A 24,960-nucleotide genomic window follows, 5' to 3' on the forward strand; every position below is an offset into this window, starting at 1 on the left:
GCCTAAATATTGTTTTTGATGTTCACTTTTTAGTGATGGTTAGAGGGCTCCTTCACCTTCACTAAGCTTTGAACTTAACCTACTCTTATCTTTGTATGCCCTTGTGTGATTACACCTCCTTGTTCCATTAAGGTTCTACCACCTAATTTTGAGAGTCCTTGATTATCCAAAAATCCTAAGGCCATGCGGATGGGTCATAGATTTGAGTGTGGGTTGAGTTTCATGTGTGAGCTCAAATTGTAGGTTGCGCTTCTTCTTCGATGGCATAAATTCAAAAAAGTTCTAAGGCCTCTCTAGGCTACAAATAATATAATATTATAATAATAATAATAAAACGACAATACTAGCAAACAAATATAAAATCAGGTTGTTCTGTGTGAAAATTGTGAAGATCCCGGATACCAGGTAGGGTAGGTATTTAATGAAAAAAGGAGGTCCGGATCATGTTCGTCTTAGAAGTTGGTTGATCTGCTGTTGCAAGAGCTCAAATTAGTTCATGAGCTATAACTGTAGCTCTACTTTCTAATTCTTGCACATTGCATGCCTCGATAGTACAGATTGCGATCCGGATCACGGACGGATCTTCTTGCTTTTGTATGGAAGTGTCAAAAATGTGGTTTTGTGGAGCTCTTTAAGGACATGGTTCCTATTACATCTGCGTGAAATGCAAGGCAGTGAAGGCGTGAGGTTGGCATCAGCACAGATGGAAGCCTCAGACAACACAGAGCGAGCCGCCAAGTATGTCATCGCCTATTATGTCACAGGACATGGCTTTGGACATGCAACACGAGTTGTGGAGGTTGCTAACCCATAACCTTGGATTTTTTTCTGTTTTGACCGAGATAAACCACAACCTTGATGATCATGTATGCTGTTGAAGTTGATGTATACTTAAAGAACACTTAATTTCCATCCCCGAGATGAACCATAACCTTGTTGATCATGTATACTGTTGAAATTTATGAGTACTTCAAGAACACTTAATTTGGAGTGGTAGTGTGCAGGTTGTCCGGCACATCGTGTCAGCAGGCCATGAGGTGCATGTGGTCAGTGCAGCTCCACAATTTGTCTTCAAAAGCACAATATCTTCTCCTAAACTGCATATCAGGAAGGTAATAACCATTCCATGCTACTGAATGCAATTTTATACATGGATTTTGCAAAATAGGTTGGATGATTTGAACTATAGGATTTGTCATAGTCACTCGAGTCTCTCTTTTCAACATGTTATACAGGTGCTACTTGATTGTGGAGCAGTTCAATCAGATGCTTTGACTGTTGACCGCTTTGCATCACTCGAGAAGGTGCAAGAAGCTTCTGGTGTATTTGGTGATCCTTTCTTTGACCACACACTTGCATTTCACTGTCTTCTTGTTGTATTTGCAGTACCGGCAAACAGCTGTAATTCCGCGCCCTACTATTATTTCCACGGAAGTTGATTGGTTAGGACAAATAAAGGCTGATCTTGTGGTAACAATCTGTCCTGTTATTCAGTGCTTTTAGTGTCTGCAAAAATATCTGAGACTTCACCTAGGCTGTCATTACACACACGTTATTTTTGACAGGTTTCAGATATTGTACCTGTTGCATGTCAAGCTGCAGAAGAAGCAGGGATTCCCTCTGTGTGTGTGACCAATTTCAGGTGATTCTCTGTTCTGTGATTTTCTTCTCCATTCCATCCTGGAAGGTGCCTTTTTACTCAGAAGATCCTAGTCACTAGGCATAGAGAACAAGCAATGATAGCCATTCCCTTCAAAGAACCAGCATTGTCTTGTGAGCTTGCCTTATGTTACCCCTTTCAAGTCTGACCTACACAATGGCATGAGACCTAGAATAGCTGTACCTACATCATTGAAAGCAAGGCTATTTCTTTACAAGATAATGCCTTGAAAATAGAGTGGTACACAAAAAGATTAGGCACTGCACCTTCTGTATTTGACATGGATGGGCAGTGTAAGTCTCATACAGTAGGCAAGTTCCGAAGTTGCATACTTCCTTCAGAGTAAGTAATATAACGACACTTTCGATAATTGTATCTCTTCTGAGGCTCAGGATGTTAACAGCAGGAATACCACTGGAAGGCTGCATGCACACACATGTAAACAGTTCTGAGGGATAAGCTGAACACAGAAGCAAGTTAGCCGAGATGAAGTTACTCTGATTCCTGATGTTTGACTTTGGACCCATGGGTACATGATCCAACAGATTTAATCTGCGATTTGGCTGTAGCAGTTGTCATCTCTCAAGATTCAGAGAGGATTATCAAGGAAATTGATTACATATTTTAGAACACTTGGATATTGAATTTCAGATATTGCATTACGACGTACATATCCAAGATACAAACAGGACACCATTCCCCAAGAATGTAATTCAGATTATGGGCATATCAAGGAAGAATGCGGAGGGGATGTTGGAGATATAGATAGTGTCCATCCATGAAGGAGTGAGGTCAGGTACCCATAGTATATCAAACTCCCAGAAAGAGTGAGGGAAGAGAGCAACAAAGAGAACACATTGTAAATAAGGGTGTATGTGGTCCAGTTCAAATGGAGAAAAATCAGTATGGTTTTTGAGATATGATATATTGCATAGAGGTGAAAAATTTGAAGGAAATACTCTCAATGGAACACTTGCTTTGTCACAAGTAAAGGGCCCTTGCAAATGTAAAGATTGTTACCCTTTGAAGTTTGAGAATTTTCCATCATTGATATGAAATGAATGTATGGAAGAGGATTATTGCAGCTCTACCTAGACATGTGTTGGGTTTAACTCACGCCTGCGCTCACAGAGGAGTGTTGGTGATCTGCAGGACACCAAGGCACTTTTTACTCTCCTTATGAGAGGTTTTTTCCCCTAGTTACATTATCTTCTATTTAATGTGCTTATGTTACACAGTTCGATCACTTATCGTGCTTTACACCTTTCGGGTATGAACGTACATTAACAACCCTAAGGTTTAAGAGTTGTACTTTGTACTTCCATTACACTCTTGGTAATTGCATTGGGAGTCGTGTTGTGTCTTCACTCTCTCTCTCTATTGTCAACTGTGTACTCAGTTGAGAGCTTCCATCTCCATCCCTCACATTTGGTATCAGAGCTGCAGACTTGCATGGTCCATCTCAGCCTCATGGAGATCTCGGTCAGCTCAAGCCACCAATCATTGTTGCTCCTGCCACTAGTGCCAGCTCTGTTCACTAGTTGTAGCACCAACTGCCCTGGTCCAATTCTGTGCCACCAGCCGCCTCGTCCAGCTGTGCGCCAACACCACCAATTTTCAGTGGTGCCGCCTCCTAGACTATCACTGACGCCAGTTGCTGGCGCCGCCCAGCAGTTGCCAGCATCGCCTGTGCCTGCAGCACCTTCCTGTCCTGGTTCGCCAAGAGCTGCCAGCTGCAGCTCCCCTGCCTCCTAGTCTGCCAGCCCGCGAGTGTAGCAAACACTTGCGCCAGCTCCACCTGCAGACCCACCACTTGCAGCACCGCCATCTGAATAACCAGCTCGTCTCCTCCAGCTGCTCGCCTCTAACTGTCCCTCTGCCAGCTCCTCTTCCACAGCTGTATCAGAGCTCCACCAGGCTTGAGGCAGCTAACATTAGAGGTAAAGAAGGCATTTATTTATTTTTTAATTTGAAAGTCTGAATCACAGTAAAGAGCTTTTGCTCGAGCAGTCCATTTCTGCTCCTGGATGTGTATTGGGCACACTTCATGGGAAGCGAGGCAGAACATTTGGGGCTTTTGGGTGTTGAGCAGACATTGGTACTTGTACTATAGGCTCAGTCTGAAATAGATTGAAATTGTGCATTTTGGACCCCAAAATTTTTGGGGCTTTTGCATTGGTTGTGTTGCTGAGCACTGTTTGTGCATTGGACAGCATGTACATTGGACAATTGTGATCAAGTATGACACTAATTTGCTAATTATAGCTTGGTGCATGCTGTATTTTTTGAAAATTTTCAGTTTTTCAGGTTGTCCAGCTTTGGCTCTTGCTTTTGTGTTCTTTGAAACAATGACATTTACCATGGCCAATTAGGGACAGAATGATGTATTCACATATGTATCCAAGGAGGATAGATTGGACAATAACAATTATTCTCTATGGTCTTTCATGATGAAGAATGTGTTGATTGCAAAAAATCTTTGGGATTATGTTAGTGGCGAGGAAGTTTGTCCTGGAGTTGTGGCTCTTGCAACACCTTCCATAGGAGGACGTGGTCAAAGGCCCGCTCCATATTAGCCACTTCTCCAAAGATCATAGCCAAAGAGCTTGGGATACACAGGATGCTCAAGCATTATCACTCATTGCATTGGCAATTCAGTGATTTATAATCCCGCATATACGGTGGTATGCAGCTTCTTTACGAGAAGCATGGCTCATATTTGAGCAGATGTTTGTTGGAAAAAATGAGACACGCATCTCTTTCTTGAAAAAAGAGCTTGAGAATGTGAAGATGGATGAAGGTGATGTCATGCAAGATCATCTTAACAAAATTCAGGACTTGCGTGAGCAGTTAATGAATGTAGACGAGTATTATTTTGATGCACAAATGATCTCTACTACTTTGAATTCCTTATCACATTCTTATTTGGCCTTTCACATGGCCTTAAATCTTACCATGAGAATTTCTCTGCAACCACTTACCTTTCTTCAGTTGGTTAGTTTGCTCCTAGAAGAAGAGCAAATAAGAAAGAACAGTGGGGTGGATGTCATAGTCTTTGAATAGGCTTTTATGGCAAGACAGAAGGGCAAGGCAGCTAGTCTAGAAATGCTTCGCAAAGTTCTAGAAGTTCAGGTATTTCATAGAGTAACAAGAAACAGGGGGCATGCAAGCCAAGAAGAGCAAGTGTCACTATTGCTTATAAGAAGCTAGGTCATTATATCACGGAATGTAAGAAGCGCATTGCCAAGGAGAAGAAAAAGGAGTCAAGGATGTTTGTTTCTGATGCACCACTACAGAGTCCGTGTCTTTTGTTGTAGACAGTGACTACTGTTTTTGCACTTGCAGTTATAACTCTTCTTGGGCTGATAGAGTATTTAGCTCTACTAAGGATGCTAGCACTTGGTTCTTTGACAATGGTATCCAAAGATGATGTACCAGCGAGATAGTAGGGTTGGCAGGAAGGAACACGGAGTGAACTCGGCAAACATGGAGAAGAGAAAAGAAGAGAGAAAAAAAACTTTGATGAATGGAATGATGAAGTTCTGAATCATGGAGTGAATGTGATACAAGGGAACAAGGGTGCCGTAGCACAAGGAAGATGATGATGACAGTTATGAACCACGAACCGCAATGTCCTCCTGAAGGGGTGTGAGGGTAGTGGAGAGGTTAGAGAGAAGAGGTGACGGATTGAATGAATCAGCTGTAAGGAATAAATGAGAGAGTGGCCTATAAATAGGCATAGTCAGTCTAGGATGGTGCCCCATTTTGGGGCTGCAAACCCTAAATGCAAAACGCAAAAACGCAAACCGCGGATGAAGAGTTTCTCAACACCCCCTCTTAGGCGGTGGAGATGCAATGCTACATGTTGAAGAATGCTCATGCGACAGGTGCCACTTGGATAGTGTCACTTGTGGGAAAATTGTTCACTTGCCCAAGCGCCCTAGTACAAAGATGATGAAAACATGCAATGCATAGGATGAATGTCGGACTTTGTGTGGTGTCGAGAACCATAAGGATATGCTAACCAAGTGACCAAGGCAAGAAGAGAAGAGGAGGAAGAAGATGTAGAGGATCCCTAAGATCCAAGATTTCCATCAGAAAGGAAACCTGTAGTAAAGAACAGTAGACAGAGTGAATTGGAGAATGCGAAACTCAACCTCGGGAGAGAAGCCACTAGCTCTGTGTATTCATGCTGGAAGGAATACGAAGGCCTCGTCACCAAGTTGCGGCTGAACCTCCGAGGTCACGATCTAGGTGGTACCTGAAGATCCTGGGTATCAGTAGAAGAGATGACTGGTCGAAGACAGCCACTCCAAGAAAGTAGAGGATGGGTGAATAACTTCATGTGGAGTAGGGTCCCCCTCTGAGGTGGGAGGTTGAGGGGCTCCCCGCTGAAGTCAAAGAAGAAGTAGATGCCCCCTCTGAGGGCAAAGAAATAACATCCCTCTCTGAATCTCCCTCTGAAGTAGATGGGGAATCCAAAAACTCATGGATCAGAGACTCTGAAATGTCTGATGACGAAAGAAGTGTTGCCGGTCGTGCTGAAGAAGGTAAATGGGATGCTGAAGATCTCCCAGAGGTAGCCTCTCGAACCTGAGTAGTCGAGGGTGGGGAAGGGTGGGGCTCAAAATGAGCAAGAGGGGGGCAATAGTCGCTGTCTCTTAGTGGAGCGGACTGGGTAGCTGAAGAAGAGAGAGGAGTCGAGCAACCATTGTTTCTCGAAGGAGCGGACTGACGAGGAGACGGTATCAAACAATCACTGTCTCTCAATGGAGTGGATTGCAAAGCCGTAGGTCATGGAAGCCACTGTACCTGAAAATAAGTGGGAGAAGACTGCCGCTGACATTGCGACGATCTCCAGGAGGTCGTAGTGCCAATCAATCCTCCATGTGCTTGAAAGGACTTAGTGCGCATCGGATGCGTCTTATTGCCTTGAGCATAGTACTCTGATAGCCGATGTAGAACGATCTCTGTGGCCAGAAAGGAGAGGTGGCACAAGGAGTGCCTGGTGGAAGACGCTTGTACTCCGGAGGGCGGGGGAAGCAAAGGTCGAAGTCGGCAAGCATCAGTGGTGTGGCTTGTGATGCCACAGTAGGAGCACCCAATAGTCTGGTCATTTGTTGGTAAAGAGGCCATGGATACCAATGTGCCTTGCTGAAGAAGGAAGAGGTTAGCCACCATGAACCACGAACTGCAATGTCCCCCTCAAGGGGTGGGAGGGCAGCGTGAAGCACGAACCGCAATGTCCGCCTCAAGGGGTGGGAGGGTAGTGGGCTGCGAGTGGGAGGAGGATGCGACCAACAGTAAGAGGTGGCAACTAGTAAAAAAAATGCAGGTGAGGAGAGAGAAATACTAAAAACGTAGGCAGTAGGTGAGAGAAAGACTAAAAACGCAGATAGGACAGCCTGCAGGAGAGAAATATTGAAAACGTAGGCAGCAGGTGAGAGAAAGACTAAAAACGCAGGCAGGACAGCTTGTAGAAGAGAGAAAGACAAAAAACGCAGGAAAAAAACAGTAGCAACATTCAATATGCTGAAATCAGCTCCGAACAATGTATGATAGGCTGAAAATAAGAGCCAGAGTGTTCTAGACATCAATGGCCAGCTTGGACTGCGATGTCCTCCGCGTTTGGGGTGTGGGCAGCAAGCTGAAATACCTGAAATCTGCAAAAACGAGATTGTTTTCTGAATGGAGAGTGATCAGCAACTGTCGCTCTACTGTAAACAGCTGCAAACTGTGGGTGGAAGGCTGAAAACAGGTGCTAGACTGTAGATGACAGCAATGGACAGCTGAGATTGCGATGTCCTCCGCGAAAGGGTGTGGACAGCAAGCTGAAAATACCTGAAACCTATAAAAACGAGATTTTGATGCAGCAGTAGAAGAAGAAGAGAAGTGGATGTCGAACCTGCCACCGGTCTTAGCCTTCACTCGAGTGGAGGATCTTCGCTGCTAGGTGAGCAGATCCAACTCTGATACCATGTCAAAAGATGACGTACCAGTGAGACAGTAGGGTTGGCGGGGAGGAACACGGAGTGAACTCGGCAAACATGGAGAAGAGAAGAGAAGAGAGAAAAAAACTCTGGTGAATGGAAGGATGAAGTTCTGAATCATGGAGTGAATGTGATACAAGGGAATAAGGGTGTCGTAGCATGAGGAAGATGATGATGATAGCCACGAACCAAGAACCGCAATGTCCTCCTGAAGGGGTGTGAGGGTAGTGGAGAGGTTGGAGAGAAGAGGTGACGGACTGAATGAATCAGCTGTAAGGAATGAATGAGAGAGTGGCCTATAAATAGGTATAGTTAGTCTAGGATGGCGCCCCTTTTTGGGGCTGCAAACCCTAAATGCAAAACGCAAAAACGCAAACTGCGGGTGAAGGGTTTCTCAACAAATGGTGCTTTTGAGCACATTACATCCCACAGGGATTTGTTTTTCTTTGTTATTGCAGCTCTTGTTGGCAAGTCTGTGCATGTACCAACAATGCATCTTACGGTTGATCCTATTAGAGATGTTGGGAAGATTGTCTTAAAAGCCATTGATGGCTCTACTCTCCATTTATAAGATACATTATATGTGTCAAGGATAAAGAATAATTCTTCTTTAGCAAAGTGTGGTATGCATGTTACATTCGATGATGACAAATGCATGGTTAGGGATAAAGAATTCCTGACTTTGGTTTTGGTTGGCGCATTATGTTATGGACTCTACGAGTTAGATGCCTATTCGATTGATCAGTCAGTCTACTTAGCATGTAGAGTTATGGCATGCTCGCATGGGACATGTCAACTATGGTAGTTTGATGCTTATGCGATGTACTCAGATGCTAGATGGTTTACCTCTTTTGGAGAGATCTCTTGAGCATATTTGTGGGGGATGCATTTTAGAAAAAATGCATTTGATTCTCGTTTCCTCGTGCTGTTGCTTTTAAGGCAACAACTAGGTTATAGATTGTGCATTCAGATGTATGTGGACTTATGCGGATAAAGTCATTGGGTAGATATTATTATTTCGTCATCTTCATTGATGACTTTACTTTTTTTTTTTTGGGGTCTACTCATTGGTGAAAAAGTCAAAGGTGTATGATGCATTTTTGGCTTTTATTGCACTTGTTGAAAATCAATCTGGCTATAGGAATAAGACTCTCCATTCGGATCGAGGGGGATACATGTCTTCCTTGCTGAATAATTTTTTGAAGCAGAAAGGCATTGTTCATCGGTATACTATTGGCAACTGCATATACTCCACAACAGAATGGGTTTGCAAAAAGGAAGAATTGGTCACTCATGGAGATGACCAGATGTATGCAGAAAGCTAAGAATTTGCCACATGGCTTTTGGATGGAAGCAATTATGTGTGCTTGTCATGTTTTGAATAGGTGCCCTATCAAGGCATTAAAAAATGTTATGCCTTTTGAGGTTGGAACAACTAGAAACCTTCAGTTGACCACTTTTGTACTTTTGGGTGTCTTGTGTATGCTCATATTCCCAAAGTACTAAGAAAGAAGTTGGACAACAAGGCTGTCAAATGCATTTTTGTAGTGTATAGCAGTGAGAGCAAAGGATATATACTGTATGATCCTGTTTCCAAGAAAGTCTTTGTCAGTAGGGATGCAATTTTTGATGAAAAATCAGAATTATCCCTTGCCGGTTTTGATACATATTAGGCTGCAAATGATGTGTTCGAAGGGTTGTTGCCCATTTCTTTTAGTGATATAGCTGGAGTTTCAATAAATGAATAAAATGTTCAGCCAATTGCTCCATTGAGCAATGCAGAAATTCAGCCCAGGCTGATCTGAATATTCAGCAAGATGCTGAATTTGAGGTTCAGCAGGAGCTTGTACATAATCTGAATATTCAGCAAGATGCTGAATTTGAGGTTCAGCGGGAGCTTGTACATAATCAGGAAGCTAGGCAGATGCCTAGATGGTACTTGCAGACTATGAAAGATAGTCATTTGGATGCTCCTATTGCTGGTTGTACTAGAAGACAAGCCCGTTTGCATGATCATGCTAATACAATGGAGTTTGTTATGGTAGCACACACACTTGATGATGAGAAGCTTGATTGTTTTGAGGATGCACAATAGAGTGTGCATTGGATGGCAGCAATGTAAGTTGAATTTGATTCTATCATAAAGTATCAAGTATGAGATCTAGTGACATTGCTTGTTGGAAAGAAAGCTATCGGCACAAAATGGGTCTATAAGCTAAAAAGAAAAGTGGATGGATCCATTGATAAGTATAAAGCGAGGCTTGTGGCAAAAGGCTACGCGCAAAAGAAGGGTATTGATTATAAGAAGACAATTACTCCTACATTCCGTATGACCAACATTCGGTGTATGGTTGCTTTGGCTGGCCGTCATGGTTGGACTGTGCACCTCAGCTTAATATTAAAAATGCATTTTTATACGGGGAACTTCAAGAAGAAGTATATGTACAACAGCTCATTGGTTTTGCAGTTGAGGGATCCGAACACTTGGTATGTAAGTTGAAAAAGGCTTTGTATGGTTTAAAGTAAGCTCCACGAGCTTGATACACAAAAATTGATGCCTTTTTACTTAGCCAAGGGTTTATTAACACTCCATCAAAGTCTACTCTTACGTATGCAAAGAGGGAGGATCCTTGCTGGTCATGTCTTTACGTAGATGATCTTCTGCTCGTAGGGACACATGCTGATCAGATATCAGCATCCAAGAAAAATTTGCAGCAAACTTTTGAAATGTCAGATTTGGGGCCTTTGCAATACTATTTGGGTATTCAGTTTATTCATGATGCTAGAGGCATTGGATTGTCTCAGTTCAGATATGTTGGTAAAATCCTTGAGAGGTTTGGCTTCCAGGATTGCAAGCTAGTTAGCACATTGATGGAGACTGGACTCAAGCTGTCTTTGCATAATGACAGTGATTTGTTTGACATCCATACATATGCTCCAGTAGTTGGATGTCTCATTTATTTATGCAACACAAGGCCAAATATTCAGTTTGTAGTTTCAGCCTTGAGCAGATATATGCACAACCCACTCATGCCACATTGGCAAGCTGTGAAGTGTGTTTTTCATTATTTACAGGATACTAGGACTCTTGGATTGCTTTATGCCAAGGGGGGACCACTGCAACTACATGCTTATAGTGGTTCAGATTGGGCTGGTGATTTTGACTCACGTCACTCTACGAGTGGAAGTTGTTTCTTTCTTGGCTCATCTTGCATCTCTTGGCTTAGCAAGAAACAACCCACTGTTGCCACATTGTCTTGTGAAGTTGAATACAATGCAACTTTTACTACCATAGTTGAATGTGTATCAGAGGGAAGATGATTTGAACACTTCTGCACCACTTCAATCTCCAATACGTTCTATACCAAGAATTGAGCAGGAGTGGGCTTTACAACGAGGTTCTAACACTAGTGGAGAGACTTTTGATTATCATGGAATCTACAAACTATTGAGGGTAAACATGATCTTTTCTCTTCAGATGTTGCACATAAATCTGAAGATGTTGTAGGATCATCAGAGCCTTCATTAGGGATGGGCCCTCTTACTGGAGAAAGAGATTCGGAGAATGTTCCATTCTTCCAACCTAGTGCATCCACTCTGATGTAAGGTACACAAGTTTATACTTTTGATCCTTCTTTTACTTCTACATCCATGTAAGATTTTGGAACAGGTTACGAGAAAGTAATTTCTCTTTGTTGACAATGGAATAAGTCCCGAAGAGGACTAATTTTTGTATGTAAACATAAGAAGAGGCGCGTATAAGAAAAAATCAATGGAGTCATGGACCCTTCTATAAGTTTTCCTTCTTTTTCTTTTCCTTCAAATTTTATTTCTCAAGGTCAAACTGAACTTGTTGTATCATAATTTTCGAAATCATTCATCTCCATTCATTATATCTTTACTACAATTTCAAATCCCACTCGTCCCATCCTTATTCGTTGCACCCACATCTACATTTACACCATTTTTTACATCTTTATTCACCATTACACTTGGCCAATCACTCCCAACATTGGGGAATATTCAAACATGGGCATATCCTATCACTTTAGGTCCTCTACTGTTGCACATTCAGGGCGTGAAGGTGCAGTAGGGGTGGGGTTTTATCCCACAACTTGGCCATTCTATCAGAGATCATAGCCTGTTTTCAGGCAGCAGCTGCACAGTCCAGCTGCACAGTCGGACTGTGCAGTCGGACTGCCACGTGGCAGTCCGACTGCCTGCAGCCGATTTTTATCAGGCTGCGCCCTATTTTGGCGCCCCATTCCAGGCAGTTTTCGCCTATTTATTGTCGACGACTTCAGCAGTCTGTCCACTATTCTCTGTCGCAGATTACAGACCGGTGCCGTGCAGATCTCTGTCTCTGTTCGCAGATTTCAGACAGCAGACAGTGCAGACTGCAGCAGACTTCGAGGTGGACAGCAGGTCGCATCGTCGAGGTGGAGACACGCAGTCCAGCGCACTGCGCCCGTGTATATCTTTGTATTCAGCATTCTTTATACAGCAGATCTTCAGTGTACTCTGTCTCTTTCTCTCCCTTCTCTCTCTGCGTTCTCTCTCTCTCAGTCCTACGCTTCCGCACTACTGCACTCTGACATGGTATCAGATCAGTGTTTGAGGGCTGACTGAGCGCAGAATCAACCTGAAGAGGAGTTTCCATCGCGACACAAATTTGCGTTTTTTGCGTTTAAGGGCAGACAGGAGGGCTGCGCCTTGGAACAAGGCTGAAACGAGTGTGGGCGCACAGGAAAGGAGTACAGGTGGTGGATTTGCTGCTGTTTACTGCTGTTTGACGCGGAGAAAGTTTGAGTTTTCAACCTAAAAGTGCAGGTTTTGCTTTTTCATCGCCTCCGGCGGGTGAAGAAGCTTCGGGACGCAGAAGAGCCTTAGCAGGCTGAGTTTACCCAGTCAGAGGGGGCTGCTTTTGCGTTTGAGAAGGCATTGCAGGTGAAGATGTCTACAGAGATGGACTTGGAGTTCCAGGCGATTATGGACCAGAAGGTGCCTGTCCTACCGGCTCTTCCTACAGATCAGAAGCTCGACGGCGACAACTACCGCATTTGGCGCGTTATGATGTTGGCCATACTGGAGTCCTATGATTTGGCGGAGTTGGTACAGGAAGATATTGACCGGCCTTCGGTAAGAGATGAGTCCAAACTCTCTTCCGATGCTCGTGCGGAGTTGTCCAGGGCCCAGTCTCATTGGGACAAACTGAATGCCAGGATTCGATCCTTTCTCTTTCTATCATGCACTACAGCCGTGATCGCTCACATCGAGCACTTAACGGTGGCTCGTGAGATATGGCTGGAGCTTGATCAAATGTACAATCGGATGACCCTGATGAAGAGGGTTTCTTTGGAGGTACAGATGCGGACCTTGTCCGTCAATAAGTCTTCTTCGCTAAGGGAACACATTAACAAGCTAAGGCAGCTACAGATGCAGGTTCAGAATGCGGGGAAGCCGATCTCCTCCGAAGACATGGCGATTACACTCTTGTCCCAGTTGCCGCCACGATTCGGTACATTTTACTCTGCCCTTATTGCTTCAGGGCGAGAGTCTACTCTTCGATGGGAGGAGTTGGTTCCTATGGTCTTGGACCAAGAGGAACAGTTAAAGGGACAGAATGCTTCCAAGACGGAGGCGTTGACAGGTCAAGCCTCTCAGAAGAAGGGGAAGGACCAAAAGAAGAAGAAGGGGGATAACAAGTCCAAGAAGGACAAGGAGAAGGACAAGGACAAAGACTCCACATGCCATATTTGTGGAAAGACTGGCCATTGGAAGAAGGATTGCCCTGACAAAGACTCGAAGGACACCAAGAAGAAGGAAACCAAGGATTCTGGAGCGGTGGCTGCACCCTCATCAGCTGCATTTCTACATCTAGTTGTCATTGAGGACGCTTCACCGAATGCTTCTGATGCTGCGATGGCGGCTTTCCAATCTCGAGAGTGGATTATTGATAGTGGTGCCTCACGGCACATGACTCCTTCATCAGATGGTGTTGCCCAGCTACGCCCGTCGCGTGGGCAGGTTCTCATTGGAGACAGCTCTTCAGTTTCTATTGCAGGTCGGGGTAAGATGCAGCTTATTCCGGATGGACGAGGTGGCACCCATACCTCAGAGGTTTTGCATGTACCAGGATTGGGGTACCATCTCCTTTCAATCCATAAGATTTGCTCCCTTGGTCTTCTGGTGGAGTTTGACAGTTCTACAGTGCGAGTCCTTGATCGTGAATCGAGGAAGGTTCTATCATCTAGATATGAGGAGAACGGCATTTACAAACTGAAGTCTTCCACTGCCCTCTCTACTCTTCTTCTTACCTCACAGTCACATTCTGAATTATGGCATGCTAGGTTTGGTCACCTGAACTATGACTATCTTCGGAAGGCGTCACGGGGACAGCTTGTTCGAGGGTTGCCGGATATAGTGGTGAGCCAGCAGCCATGTGTCTCCTGCATAAGGGGGAAGCAGCATAGGGATGCCATTCCCCACACCGCTTTGCGGCGGTCTACTTCACCGATGGAGTTAGTATCTACGGATCTATGTGGCCCTATGAGGAATGAGTCCCTGCATGGGAGCTCGTACTTCATGCTGATCGTGGATGACTATAGCAGGATGACATGGGCCTATTTTTTGGCACTAAAATCAGAAGCTTTCTCGCACTTCAAGGATTGGCTTCTCTTTGAGGAGAACCGATCAGGCCGGAAGTTGAAGACCTTGCGATCCGACAAGGGAGGTGAATTTGTGTCTAATGAATTTGCTCGGTTTTGTGCAGATAGAGGAATTCACCAGGAGTTTGCCAATACGAATACTCCACAAGAAAATGGTATTCTCGAACGGAAGAACCGCAGTGTGATCGAGATGGCGCGCACCATGATGGAGCACCGACAGACCCCCCAGGTTCTGTGGGCCGAGGCTGTGGCTACTGCAGTCCACATTCTTAATCGATCTCCTACTTCGGCCGTGGAAGGGATGACTCCATTTGAGGCATATTTTGGGTCGAAGCCAAATGTTTCTTACTTTCGGGTCTTTGGGTGTGATGCCTATGTTCACATTCCCAAAGCTCACCGTGACAAATTCGAAGCGGCTTCCCGCAAACAGGTATTTGTTGGCTACAGCTCCCAGTCCCAATGCTACCGACTCTATGATTCCGTCAAGCGGGATGTATATACTAGCCGTGATGTGCGGTTTGTGGAGGTTCCGGCTTCTTCAACGGGTGAGGAGCATCCCGTTCTTGGAGATCCAGGGGAGAGTTTGGCTCCTTCTACAGTTCCACTGGAGCCTGTGCCGTTTGATTATGATTCTGTTTCTGACACAGAGTCTACTGTTCCACCGGATCCTTCTGAGGAGTTACCACCGGTGGACATTCCAGAGTCTTCTATTGATGGAGAACGACGAGGGGAGGTTCGGCCTCCTCCTCGCTGGGCCCGTGACACACTCCGTGATTCAGGGATCAAGGGGGTTCCTGAGGAGTGGGGACCGCAGGATGGTCCGCGGCGGTCACGGAGGCACCAGGCGCATTCTTCGGAGCTTGTGTGCTCCAATTATTGTTTGATGTCCCGAGTTATGCAGGATCGAGAGCCCACCTCCGTGAAGGAGGCTTTACAGTCCGCCCCATGGAAGAAAGCTATGGAAGCTGAGTTGGTGTCTATTGAGAGGAATGGCACCTGGTCACTTGTGCCACGCCCCCCGAAGAAGAAGGTGATTGGAGTCAAGTGGGTCTTCAAGACCAAATATCTCAGTGATGGTACTTTGGATAAGCACAAGGCTCGCCTTGTTGCTAAGGGTTTTGCCCAGCGCCCAGGGATTGACTGTCATGACACCTTTGCTCCTACAGCTCGTATGGCAACCATTAGAGCTGTTCTTGCTTTGGCTGGCCATAGGAGATGGCCTGTTTATCAGCTGGATGTGAAGTCGGCCTTCCTGAATGGTGATTTGAAGGAGGAGATCTACGTTGAGCAGCCTCCTGGCTTTGGTTCTTCGGACGGGAAAGTCTACAGGTTGAAGAAGGCCCTGTATGGTCTCAAGCAGGCCCCGCGAGCTTGGAACGAGAAGATTGATTCGTTCCTCCAGACTCAGTTGGGATATCGGCGGTCCAAGGCCGATCCGCAGCTGTATGTTCACACTTCCGAGGATGGTTATGTGCTGTTTGTATTATATGTTGATGATTTGATTGTCACAGGTGATGATGCACAGCAGGTCCAGGAGACAAAGTCAGCTTTACATCGGACGTTTGAGATGACGGATTTGGGGCTACTCCATTTCTTTTTAGGACATGAGATTTTTCAGTCTCAGAGGGGGATCTTTCTCTCCCAACAGAGATATGTCCAGGAGCTCTTGGTGTCTTTTGAGATGGAAGATTGTCGGGCCCTCTCTACTCCTATGGATCCGAACTGGAAGGCCACTTTCCACTCAGCTTCTCCTTTGGCGGATGCTTCCCGCTATCGACAGTTGATAGGGTCTTTGATTTGGCTTCTCAACACCAGGGTTGATCTATGTTTTGCTGTTGGGCTCTTGGCAGGGTTCATGAGTGAACCTAAGACGGTGCATTGGCAGGCTGCTCAGAGGATACTTCGGTATCTGAGGGGGACGTCTGATTTGGGGATTCATTACCCCGCAGGGACAGATGGGTCAGATCTTGTACTTGCAGGTTGGAGCGACTCGGATTGGGCCGGTGACGTGGACCACAGGCGGTCTACAACAGGTTACTGTTTTACTTTGGGTGCAGGTGTTATTTCTTGGAGTAGCAAGAAGCAGCCCACGGTAGCCCTTTCGTCTACTGAGGCGGAGTATCGGGCCGCGTCTTCCACCACATGCGAGGTTGTGTGGCTTCGGAGACTGTTGGAGGAGCTTGGGTGCCCCCAGACTCGTCCTACATTGCTGCGATGTGACAATGAGAGTTGCATTGCCTTGGCAAGGAACCCTGTTTTTCATGCCCGGACGAAGCACATTGAGATCCAGTACCACTTCATCCGAGAAAAGCTTTTGGATGAGACCATCACTGTGGAGTATTGCAAGACGGAGGATAATCTTGCGGATTTGTTTACGAAGGCGCTTCCTCAGGCTCTACTTCGGCAACATTCCAGATCCCTCAGGCTTCTGCCCTGTCCAGGCTCTGAGAGGGGGTGTCAGAGATCATAGCCTGTTTTCAGGCAGCAGCTGCACAGTCCAGCTGCACAGTCGGACTGTGCAGTCGGACTGCCACGTGGCAGTCCGACTCCCTGCAGCCGATTTTTATCAGGCTGCGCCCTATTTTGGCGCCCCATTCCAGGCAGTTTTTCGCCTATTTATTGTCGACGACTTCAGCAGTCTGTCCACTATTCTCTGTCGCAGATTACAGACCGGTGCCGTGCAGATCTCTGTCTCTGTTCGCAGATTTCAGACAGCAGACAGTGCAGACTGCAGCAGACTTCGAGGTGGACAGCAGGTCGCATCGTCGAGGTGGAGACACGCAGTCCAGCGCACTGCGCCCGTGTATATCTTTGTATTCAGCATTCTTTATACAGCAGATCTTCAGTGTACTCTGTCTCTTTCTCTCCCTTCTCTCTCTGCGTTCTCTCTCTCTCAGTCCTACGCTTCCGCACCGCTGCACTCTGACACATTCATGGGGACTTATCTGCAAGGGTATCCCACCTAGGTATCTCAAGCCCCACAACCCCATTCTCCCATCTCTTAGGTGGCCACACAGTTTGGTAATATAGCAATACCTAGTGGGCCATTCTACACCTTTTTGGTATATGGACCATCCACAAGTCAGTCACTTCTTTTAGGTCACACATCTAGAGTCGCTATGCTAGGCACTTCCATGCCTCATATAGCACCTAGTTACCCTCCTTTCTATCCTATGCCACTCAACCATTCTCCTCCTCAAGCCATCCATCCATCTTCATTAGCCAAGCATGTGTTTATAGATAAGACTATTTTCAAAAGGTCTAACTTTTCTACTTGATCTAATTTAATATATCATGTCTTGGATTTCCAATGCTTATGGAAAACTTGTTTATGGGCAAGAACCCTAACCTAAGCCCTGTTGGTTCTTGCATGAGGTTGTTTGCTCTTGGAAGAGCAAAAATACCATCGCCATAATCGAGTTGATGTAAGGTCTTATGCTTGGATTTCACTATTAACTCCAGTTCTTTGACCTTGCATTTGAGTGTTGGGCACATCTAGTCAACCCCTACGTGGCTCGAGATCGTGCCGATGTCAACCTTACCGGAGTTGCCCAAAGTTCTCTACTAGTTGGCAGTACTTAACTGCAAGACTTGAGAAGAGGAGAGCGACAGTGTTTCTAGAGAAACAATGAAGAAGTTTGAAGTTTGAGATTGTGAGTCCGTTGTCACAGGGACATGAAATTTTGAGATGCTCTAATCTTGCCGATAACATTTGATTAAGTTATTAATCAATTGTATAAGGTTATTTAGCACATGTGATGCGCATGGCATTTATTTCATGATAACAAGCCAAGGACCCCGAGGATGTAGTGGGTGTCAAAGGCAAAAGGTGATACCAGAGACTAGGCATTAATTAACTAATTAATGTCAGTCTAAGGGTTGGTCTAAGGGTCAATAATTATTCAGGGATACTTGCAAGACAAATTAGCCTGGTCAATTTAATTGTTGGTTGGGGAAATTGATTTTCTGAGCAATAGAGTAATTTTTAAATTGAATTTCAAAATCAATAATTTAAAAATCAATTTAATAAGCCGGATAACGCTGAAAAACGGGATTAGAAAGCTGCCACTTGGCAAAACTTGCCCATGCAAGTGGGAAAAACGTTTTAAGGGATTGGTGGAAGTTTATTCCAATCATTGGAGAGAGAAGAAGATTGTTAGAGAACAAGGAGAGGTTGCTGATGTGATCTGTGACCACTAAGGATCAGTTTTACAGCATGTGATAGCAATTTGGAGTCCTCTAGGGGTAGGTGACAGCAACCCAAAGTTATTTTGGTGCAAATGACAGCATATAAGATGGGGCAATAGTCTTTTCGGTGGTCCTAAGCTATAAGTGATAGTTTGTCCATGGTTGTTTGAGTAGGGTAGCAGTAGTTTTTCAATGTTTCTCACGATGAAACTCTAAAATTTCTCTTGCTACAACATTCTCTTTCATCCCCTAGCCATTTCTTAAGTTATCTCAGCATTTTGCAGCAGTTTGAGCCATTAGAGGAAGAGATTTCAATCAATCTCTGCTATAAACCCTAATTTACAGCAGAAATTAGGTTTTTGACAATTGCCTCAGGATGCATGCTCAGAATTGAGGGCCTAGGACTTGAATTCTAGTAGTTGAAATTGAGGAATTTTAGGGAGATTCAAGAGGCCAGCCAGCCACAGATTTGGGGTTGAATTCGTTTTCAAGGAGTAGGGTGAAGTCCAATCCCCAAGCAAACCAAAGGGCAAATTGGTTTGGAGGTTTGCTCGTCAGTTTTGACACCAAGAGGCACTTGGATTAGCAGAGGAGGTCAGAGGACCTTTGTCGTACTCCATCCATTTGTAATAATAGTTAAAGAAATACCACGAGGTACGCCAGTTTTGGGGCCAGTAGGCTGTCCAGTGTCCAAGATTGTATAGTAAAGCATGCATTTTCAATTTATGTGAATTTTATGCTTGCTATAATTAGTGTTAAATCAGGTTATTTACCACCCTATTCGAGGAGGAAGGTTGGTTTCACCCAATATACCATGAAACCATGCAATAACTCCCCTAGCGGATATAATAGAAGAGCCGTTGATAAGATCTTGTGCTGCATTAGTTGAGGTGAGATACACCATGAAATACGTTGGTCCATCAGCACTGCCATCTCTATCTAGGAGGTATTGATGCTTTAGGTGAACCTAGGCTAGTCTCAAAGCTATGCTCTGGAAGGAGAGTGACCCACTACTTGCCCAAAGACCATGGTCTCCTTCAACTCCTCCTGTATAGCGTAAATAGCTTGAAGTTGTTTCTTGGATAGGATGAATTGCAAGGAGTTTGACTATGGGACACCTCTGGAGTATGCAGAGTCTTGACATCGGACCGGAGGTTTCCATTGAGGGTGTTGTTTGAAGATCATCTCAATGACTTATTGAATGTTTGCATGGGATGTTGCTGCAAAGAGGGGGAGCAGTTGATGAGGAGCCTATTGTTGAGTTGAGTTAGAAACAAAGAGAGAAAGGGTTGACAAGGTGTTGGCTGAGTCAGAGGAAATGGAGATGGTTGGTGATGTGGTTTGCACCTAGTCAACAAGGGTTTTGGGGGTGGCGGTGATTAGGTTTGAGCATTAATTGGAGCAATGTGCAGTAGTGCAAGGTAGCAGGTTGGAGCAGAGGCAAGGCAACGAGTTGGGGCAAAAGCACGGTGTGATTGGAGCAAAGTGTAGGGGTACAGAACGGTGAAATGGTGTAGGGTAAGGTGGTGGGGGTGTTAGGGCAGCTAGAAGAGAGGGGCATTAGGCTAGAGTTGGGCAGTGCAGGGGCGGGTTACGCAACTACATAGGGGGTGGGGGTGTCAGGGCAGCTAGAAGAGGGTGGGTAGGAGGCTAGAGTTGGGCAATGTAGGGGCAGGTTGCGCAACTGCACAGGCAGTGTGGGTGCAAGAGGGACAACTGACAAGTGGAGTAGGGGGACAGGGCAGCGATGGCAGGAGGCGAGCAGGCATGGTGGGAGCAACTTAGGTGGGCGGGGTCATTAGCTATGAGTAGTTCTTGCAATTGTACAAAACACAAAATGATACATGTTTTGATGTATATGTGTAGTCCTTTACAGAGCTTATATTGTATTTTAACTTTTGACAAATGTTTTTGTTTCTAACATTATTGTTTTTGGGGGAGGGGGGAAGAAAGTGACCTTTGGGGGGGAGGTGTGTTGAGCCAAATTGAGCTAAAAAATGCATTACATACTGATTAGCTCTTTAAAATAGCCCCAAAACATGTAAATTACCAAAAGTGTCATTAAACGGGGAGTGGTTCTAGAGAGTTTCTTTATCCCACATGAAAAACCCTAATTTGGGAGGATCCTTTTGCATCAGTAAATAGACAGGCTGCCCACCATTTGGCCCCATCATGTTTTGCAGATTTTCGGCCATCAGCCTTCATTAGTGGCTGTCAAGCCCATGCAACTGCTGCCACCTCATCATTAGCCTGTCTACTTCTGCTTGATAGTTTCCAGTTGCCACCCTGCTGATCAGCTCATTGTCTGACATCATCCAGCTGGCTTTTTGATGGTGCAGGTCTGTTTCACTGCTATCACCTGTTTTCAGCCTGTGTTTGCCAGCTGTGCAGGCCACCCTGCATTAGCAACTCTTTTCCTACTGTCGCTTGACTGATTTGGGTCTCGGGTGATCAGTTTCCAGCCCTTGCTTAGTGGTACACTGTTGTGTTCACCAGTCTGCAGCCTCCAGCTTGCCTCCAGCCTGCTGTGTTTGGTGACCAGCCTGCTGCCCTTCACTATTCAGCACTCCTACAACTCCGACTGGTGATTTCATCACTTGGGATCTGGCTCCGTTGGACGTCATCATGCACTGCTCTGCTGTTGAGCATTCTGTGCACTCTTATGTCCATTTACAGCATTGATTCATTCACTTCAGGGTTCTCTTCTCTCTGTGTCCGTGTTTGTGGTTTTGCGTTTTTTAGCTTTGAGTTTAAGTTTTGCGTTTAGGGTTTGCATTTATTGCGTTACTATTTGAGTGATTGTGTCTTAGTCACGTTTTGTACATTCTGTGTTTTCTCAGTTCAAACCGTAGCATATTTTCACAGGGTGTTGGATCAACATTCATGGGTTATGATTAGTAGAGACATGCCCAAAAAAGCTTTCTAAACTAGACATATGTCCCAAAAGCTTGCCTAAAGAGTTTTGTGTCATTAAATATCTATTGTATTGCTGCTGCAGTTGGGACTTCATTTACGCTGAGTATGTGATGGCTGCTGGACATCAGTACCGTTCTATAGTTTGGCAGGTAGTTGACTTTTAAATTTAACAAGAATGTTTGGTATGTTAATATCCAGTTTCATGCTTTTGGTGAATGTCAAGTAGAGGTAATTGACTGGAAAGATAGCTATTTTGGATGCATGCAGTTGCAGAACAGACCAGAGATAATCTTTCATTATGTTTACTGTTCTCTTACTTCGTAAAGTGTGGATTCAGATCTGTTGACGTTGTTTTCATTATATATGTTTCAACTTTAGTGAAGCTATGAGAATTCATTGACCCTTAGGCAATCAGAAAACATATATTGCTAAGTCTTCAAGCTTGGTTTGAAATTCCTGCTTTGATATAGCCAACTTGTAAATAAACATTCTCAGATGCAGAGTCTTCACTCTTTGTGGTGCTTTGAAATTTCTGAAGCCCATTGTTTATTGATACCACCATTTTCATTGCACAGATAGCAGAAGACTATTCACGTGCTCAGTTTCTCATTCGGCTTCCTGGTTATTGCCCCAGTAAGTGCACAGTACATCTATTTATAGAGATTCTGGCCTTTCATGTCTGTGAGTTCTCAATTTGAGCTGGTAAACTTTTAAAAATAAATTGGAATCATGGATCTTTGCACATGCTGCAAACTGGCAGTATCAACTGGTAATTTGGGATGATGCTTAACTAGATTTACTATTTCATTGTCTATTGAAGATGTTACTTCTCCATTTTTGTGTTCGAACATCAAGCTTAATAGGAATTGACACGGACACTGATGTGATGCAGGATGCCTGCATGGATAATAACAGGTGAGGTGCTATACAATGACCTTCAATAGATACCAATGTCTTCCCAATGCAATACGAAGTGCCAATCTGCTGTGTCCTTGTCTGAGTCTTTATCCTGCCAGTTCATAAAGAGTCTGTCCGCCCAGTCCATTTGGTGGCTAGAGAACGGTGTCAGCTGGCGAATCAGTATACATGAAAATGTTTTCAGTCACTGAAAAATATTAGTTTCTTCCCGTGTCTTTGTTGGGAGGCCAAACTACATGTTTGCTATTTCAAGACATGAAGCAGGCCTAGCTTGGCAATCCTATTTATGTCTTGTCACTCCAATAATGTATGCCAAGTATGCCTTAGATTCTATCTTCTAGAAGAGGAGGATGGAGCAATAGGAGCAGGAGCAGGAGTATGTGCAACCATGGGTTAGCAGGAGCTGCAATTGCTATACCTGTAAAACACCTGGTCCTAATGCACAACTCAACAGAAGATAAGAGAGTCAAAGGTGGAAACAATCCTCAAATCTTATATTTATAGAAAATTTAGGAACATATATGAGGTATGGTTCCGAGAGCCCAAAACTGTGTTCTATCCAACACGTTCCCGTACACCATATCCGCAGAACACATCCTTGCCCAATCTAGGACAGTCACAATCAGTCTTCACTCCATCTCACAAAGACATGAACATCCCATCCGCACACCTCCAATTTCTTGCTCAGGCTTGCACCTTCCTGTGTTTGCAATCTCTGTGATAACTCCCTAGGATAAGACCCCAGTCACTGTGCATTTAATGCGCAAGTTGGTGAATATACGGCTAGATGAGTCAAAGTCTGCAGCTGAGCACTTGAGTGCATTTATTGGCATTTTAAATTAGCTCAAGGATGCAAATTTGGATTTTGATGATAAGTTGAGGGCGATCTTTTTGATCATGACACTGCCTGATTCTTGGGAGACCTTGGTGGATGCAAATTTGGATTTGATGATAAGTTGAGGGCGATCTTTTTGATCGTGACATTGCTTGATTCTTGGAAGATGGGAGACCTTGGTGGTTTCTCTCAGCAATAACCCAAATCTCTTATATGATGGGTAAGGGGTTCAATCTTGAATAAAGAAATTAGACCTATGTCTAGTGGAGAAGGCATAAACTCAGCTTATAATGTAAGAGGCAGGGTTGAAAAGAAAAATGCAAATGCTAGACAGAGAAATAGAAGCAAGAGCAAAGGAAAGGAAAAGAGTGACATTACTCGCTATCATTGTGGTCGGAAGGGCCACAAGAAGCCTGAATGCAGGTATTAAAAGAAGGAACAAGAGAGAAAGAAGAATGCAGGAGACGAAAAGAAGAAAGAGGATAAGACAGATGTATCTGAGGCAGCCAAAGGCAAGGAAAAGGCCAATGTGGCCTCCAGTGTAGTTATAGAGGAGCTTTCGGATATAGAGGTTGATGTATTATGTGTAGTTGATTATGATGTCCTTGTATGTCACATGCAGGATATGTAAATTACCAAGGCTAATGTGATTGATGCACTTTTGTCAGTTGATGATGGTGTCACTCAGACTTGGATTGTAGACTCTGGTGCCTCTTTCCATGTAACTCCTTGCTTGGAGTGTTTTGCTATGTTCAATGCAGGCAGTTATGGAAAGGTGTATCTTGGAAATAACCATGCTTTCAGCATTGATGGGATTGGCACTGTTCACTTGTCTTTAGATAATGGGCAAGAGCTTGTGTTGAAAGATGTGAGATATGTGCCTAGCATCAGAAAGAGTTTACTATTTGTTGGTTAGCTTGACTTGCATGGTTACACTACACTGTTTGGTGGTGGTTTGTGGAAAGTGAAAAAGGATTTCATGCTGATTGCAAAAGGAACCAAGAAGGACACTTTGTATTGTTTGCACTGTAAAGCTTTGAATGGCAAGTTTCTTGCAGTTGTTGAAATTGGCTGTCATTTGGAGTTATGGCATAAGAGATTAGGCCATATGAGCCAGAAAGGACTTGATGTCCTAACCTCTTTGAAGAGGGTTGATGGAAGAGGCTCTAAACTTGACTTTTGTAATGATTGTCAGTTTGGAAAGCAAATAAAAAATTCATTTTACTCTAGTGTCTCTCGTAAGTCCAATGTCTTGGACCCAGTGCATTCTAATGTATGTAGTATGCCCGTGAAATTGTTGGGCGGTGTTGCATAATTTGTCTCCTTTATTGATGATTGTTTCAAAAAGATTTGGGTTTACCTGTTGAAAAAGAAAAGTGAAGTGTTTGTTGTTTTTAAAACCTTTCATGCATTTGTGACTACTCAGATAGGTAGAAAGCTGAAATTCTTGAAAAATGATAATGGGGGTGAGTTCACATCTACTGAATTCAAGTCCTTTTGTGACTTGCATGGAATTAAGAGGGAGCTTATAGCTCCTTATGGCCCTTCTTCAAATGGGGTGGTTGAAAGATATAATAGGACTTTATGTGAAAGAGTGCGGTGCATGCTGTCCATTGCTAATCTCCCTCATGAATTTTGGGGAGAGGCACTCAAAACCGCGGTTCACATTTGCAACCGCTCTCCAAACAGGTCCTTAAATAATGGCATCCTTGAGGAGGTTTGTTCTGGCAAATCGGCCTCATATGACCATTTAGGCATATTTGGCTGTGATGCTTTTGTGCATGT

At 44.4% G+C, this 24,960-nt stretch overlaps 1 protein-coding gene across 2 annotated transcripts in view; it reads left to right on the plus strand.

Annotated features, from left to right (window-relative positions):
- The first annotated feature begins 393 nt into the window (after window positions 1–393).
- Window positions 394–24,960, plus strand: part of LOC148038843 (L-arabinokinase-like) — a 171,084-nt gene continuing 146,517 nt past the window's right edge. Inside the window, exons 1-7 of one of the 2 annotated variants that reach the window (XR_015690331.1) lie at window positions 394–799; window positions 1,005–1,112; window positions 1,236–1,304; window positions 1,387–1,470; window positions 1,566–1,642; window positions 21,505–21,571; window positions 21,998–22,055. Coding sequence is in view for 1 of the 2 variants with exons in the window: in XM_087674735.1 (XP_087530861.1) it covers window positions 665–799; window positions 1,005–1,112; window positions 1,236–1,304; window positions 1,387–1,470; window positions 1,566–1,642; window positions 21,505–21,571; window positions 21,998–22,055 (598 nt within the window). In the remaining variant the exon portion in view is untranslated. The remainder of the gene's footprint in view (window positions 800–1,004; window positions 1,113–1,235; window positions 1,305–1,386; window positions 1,471–1,565; window positions 1,643–21,504; window positions 21,572–21,997; window positions 22,056–24,960) is intronic. The other variant, XM_087674735.1, reaches the window with a different exon arrangement.

Source organism: Lygodium microphyllum, chromosome 3 (genome assembly GCF_053477565.2).
Source record: "Lygodium microphyllum isolate KBCC chromosome 3, Lygodium_microphyllum_v1.1.10, whole genome shotgun sequence".
NCBI lineage: Eukaryota > Viridiplantae > Streptophyta > Polypodiopsida > Schizaeales > Lygodiaceae > Lygodium > Lygodium microphyllum.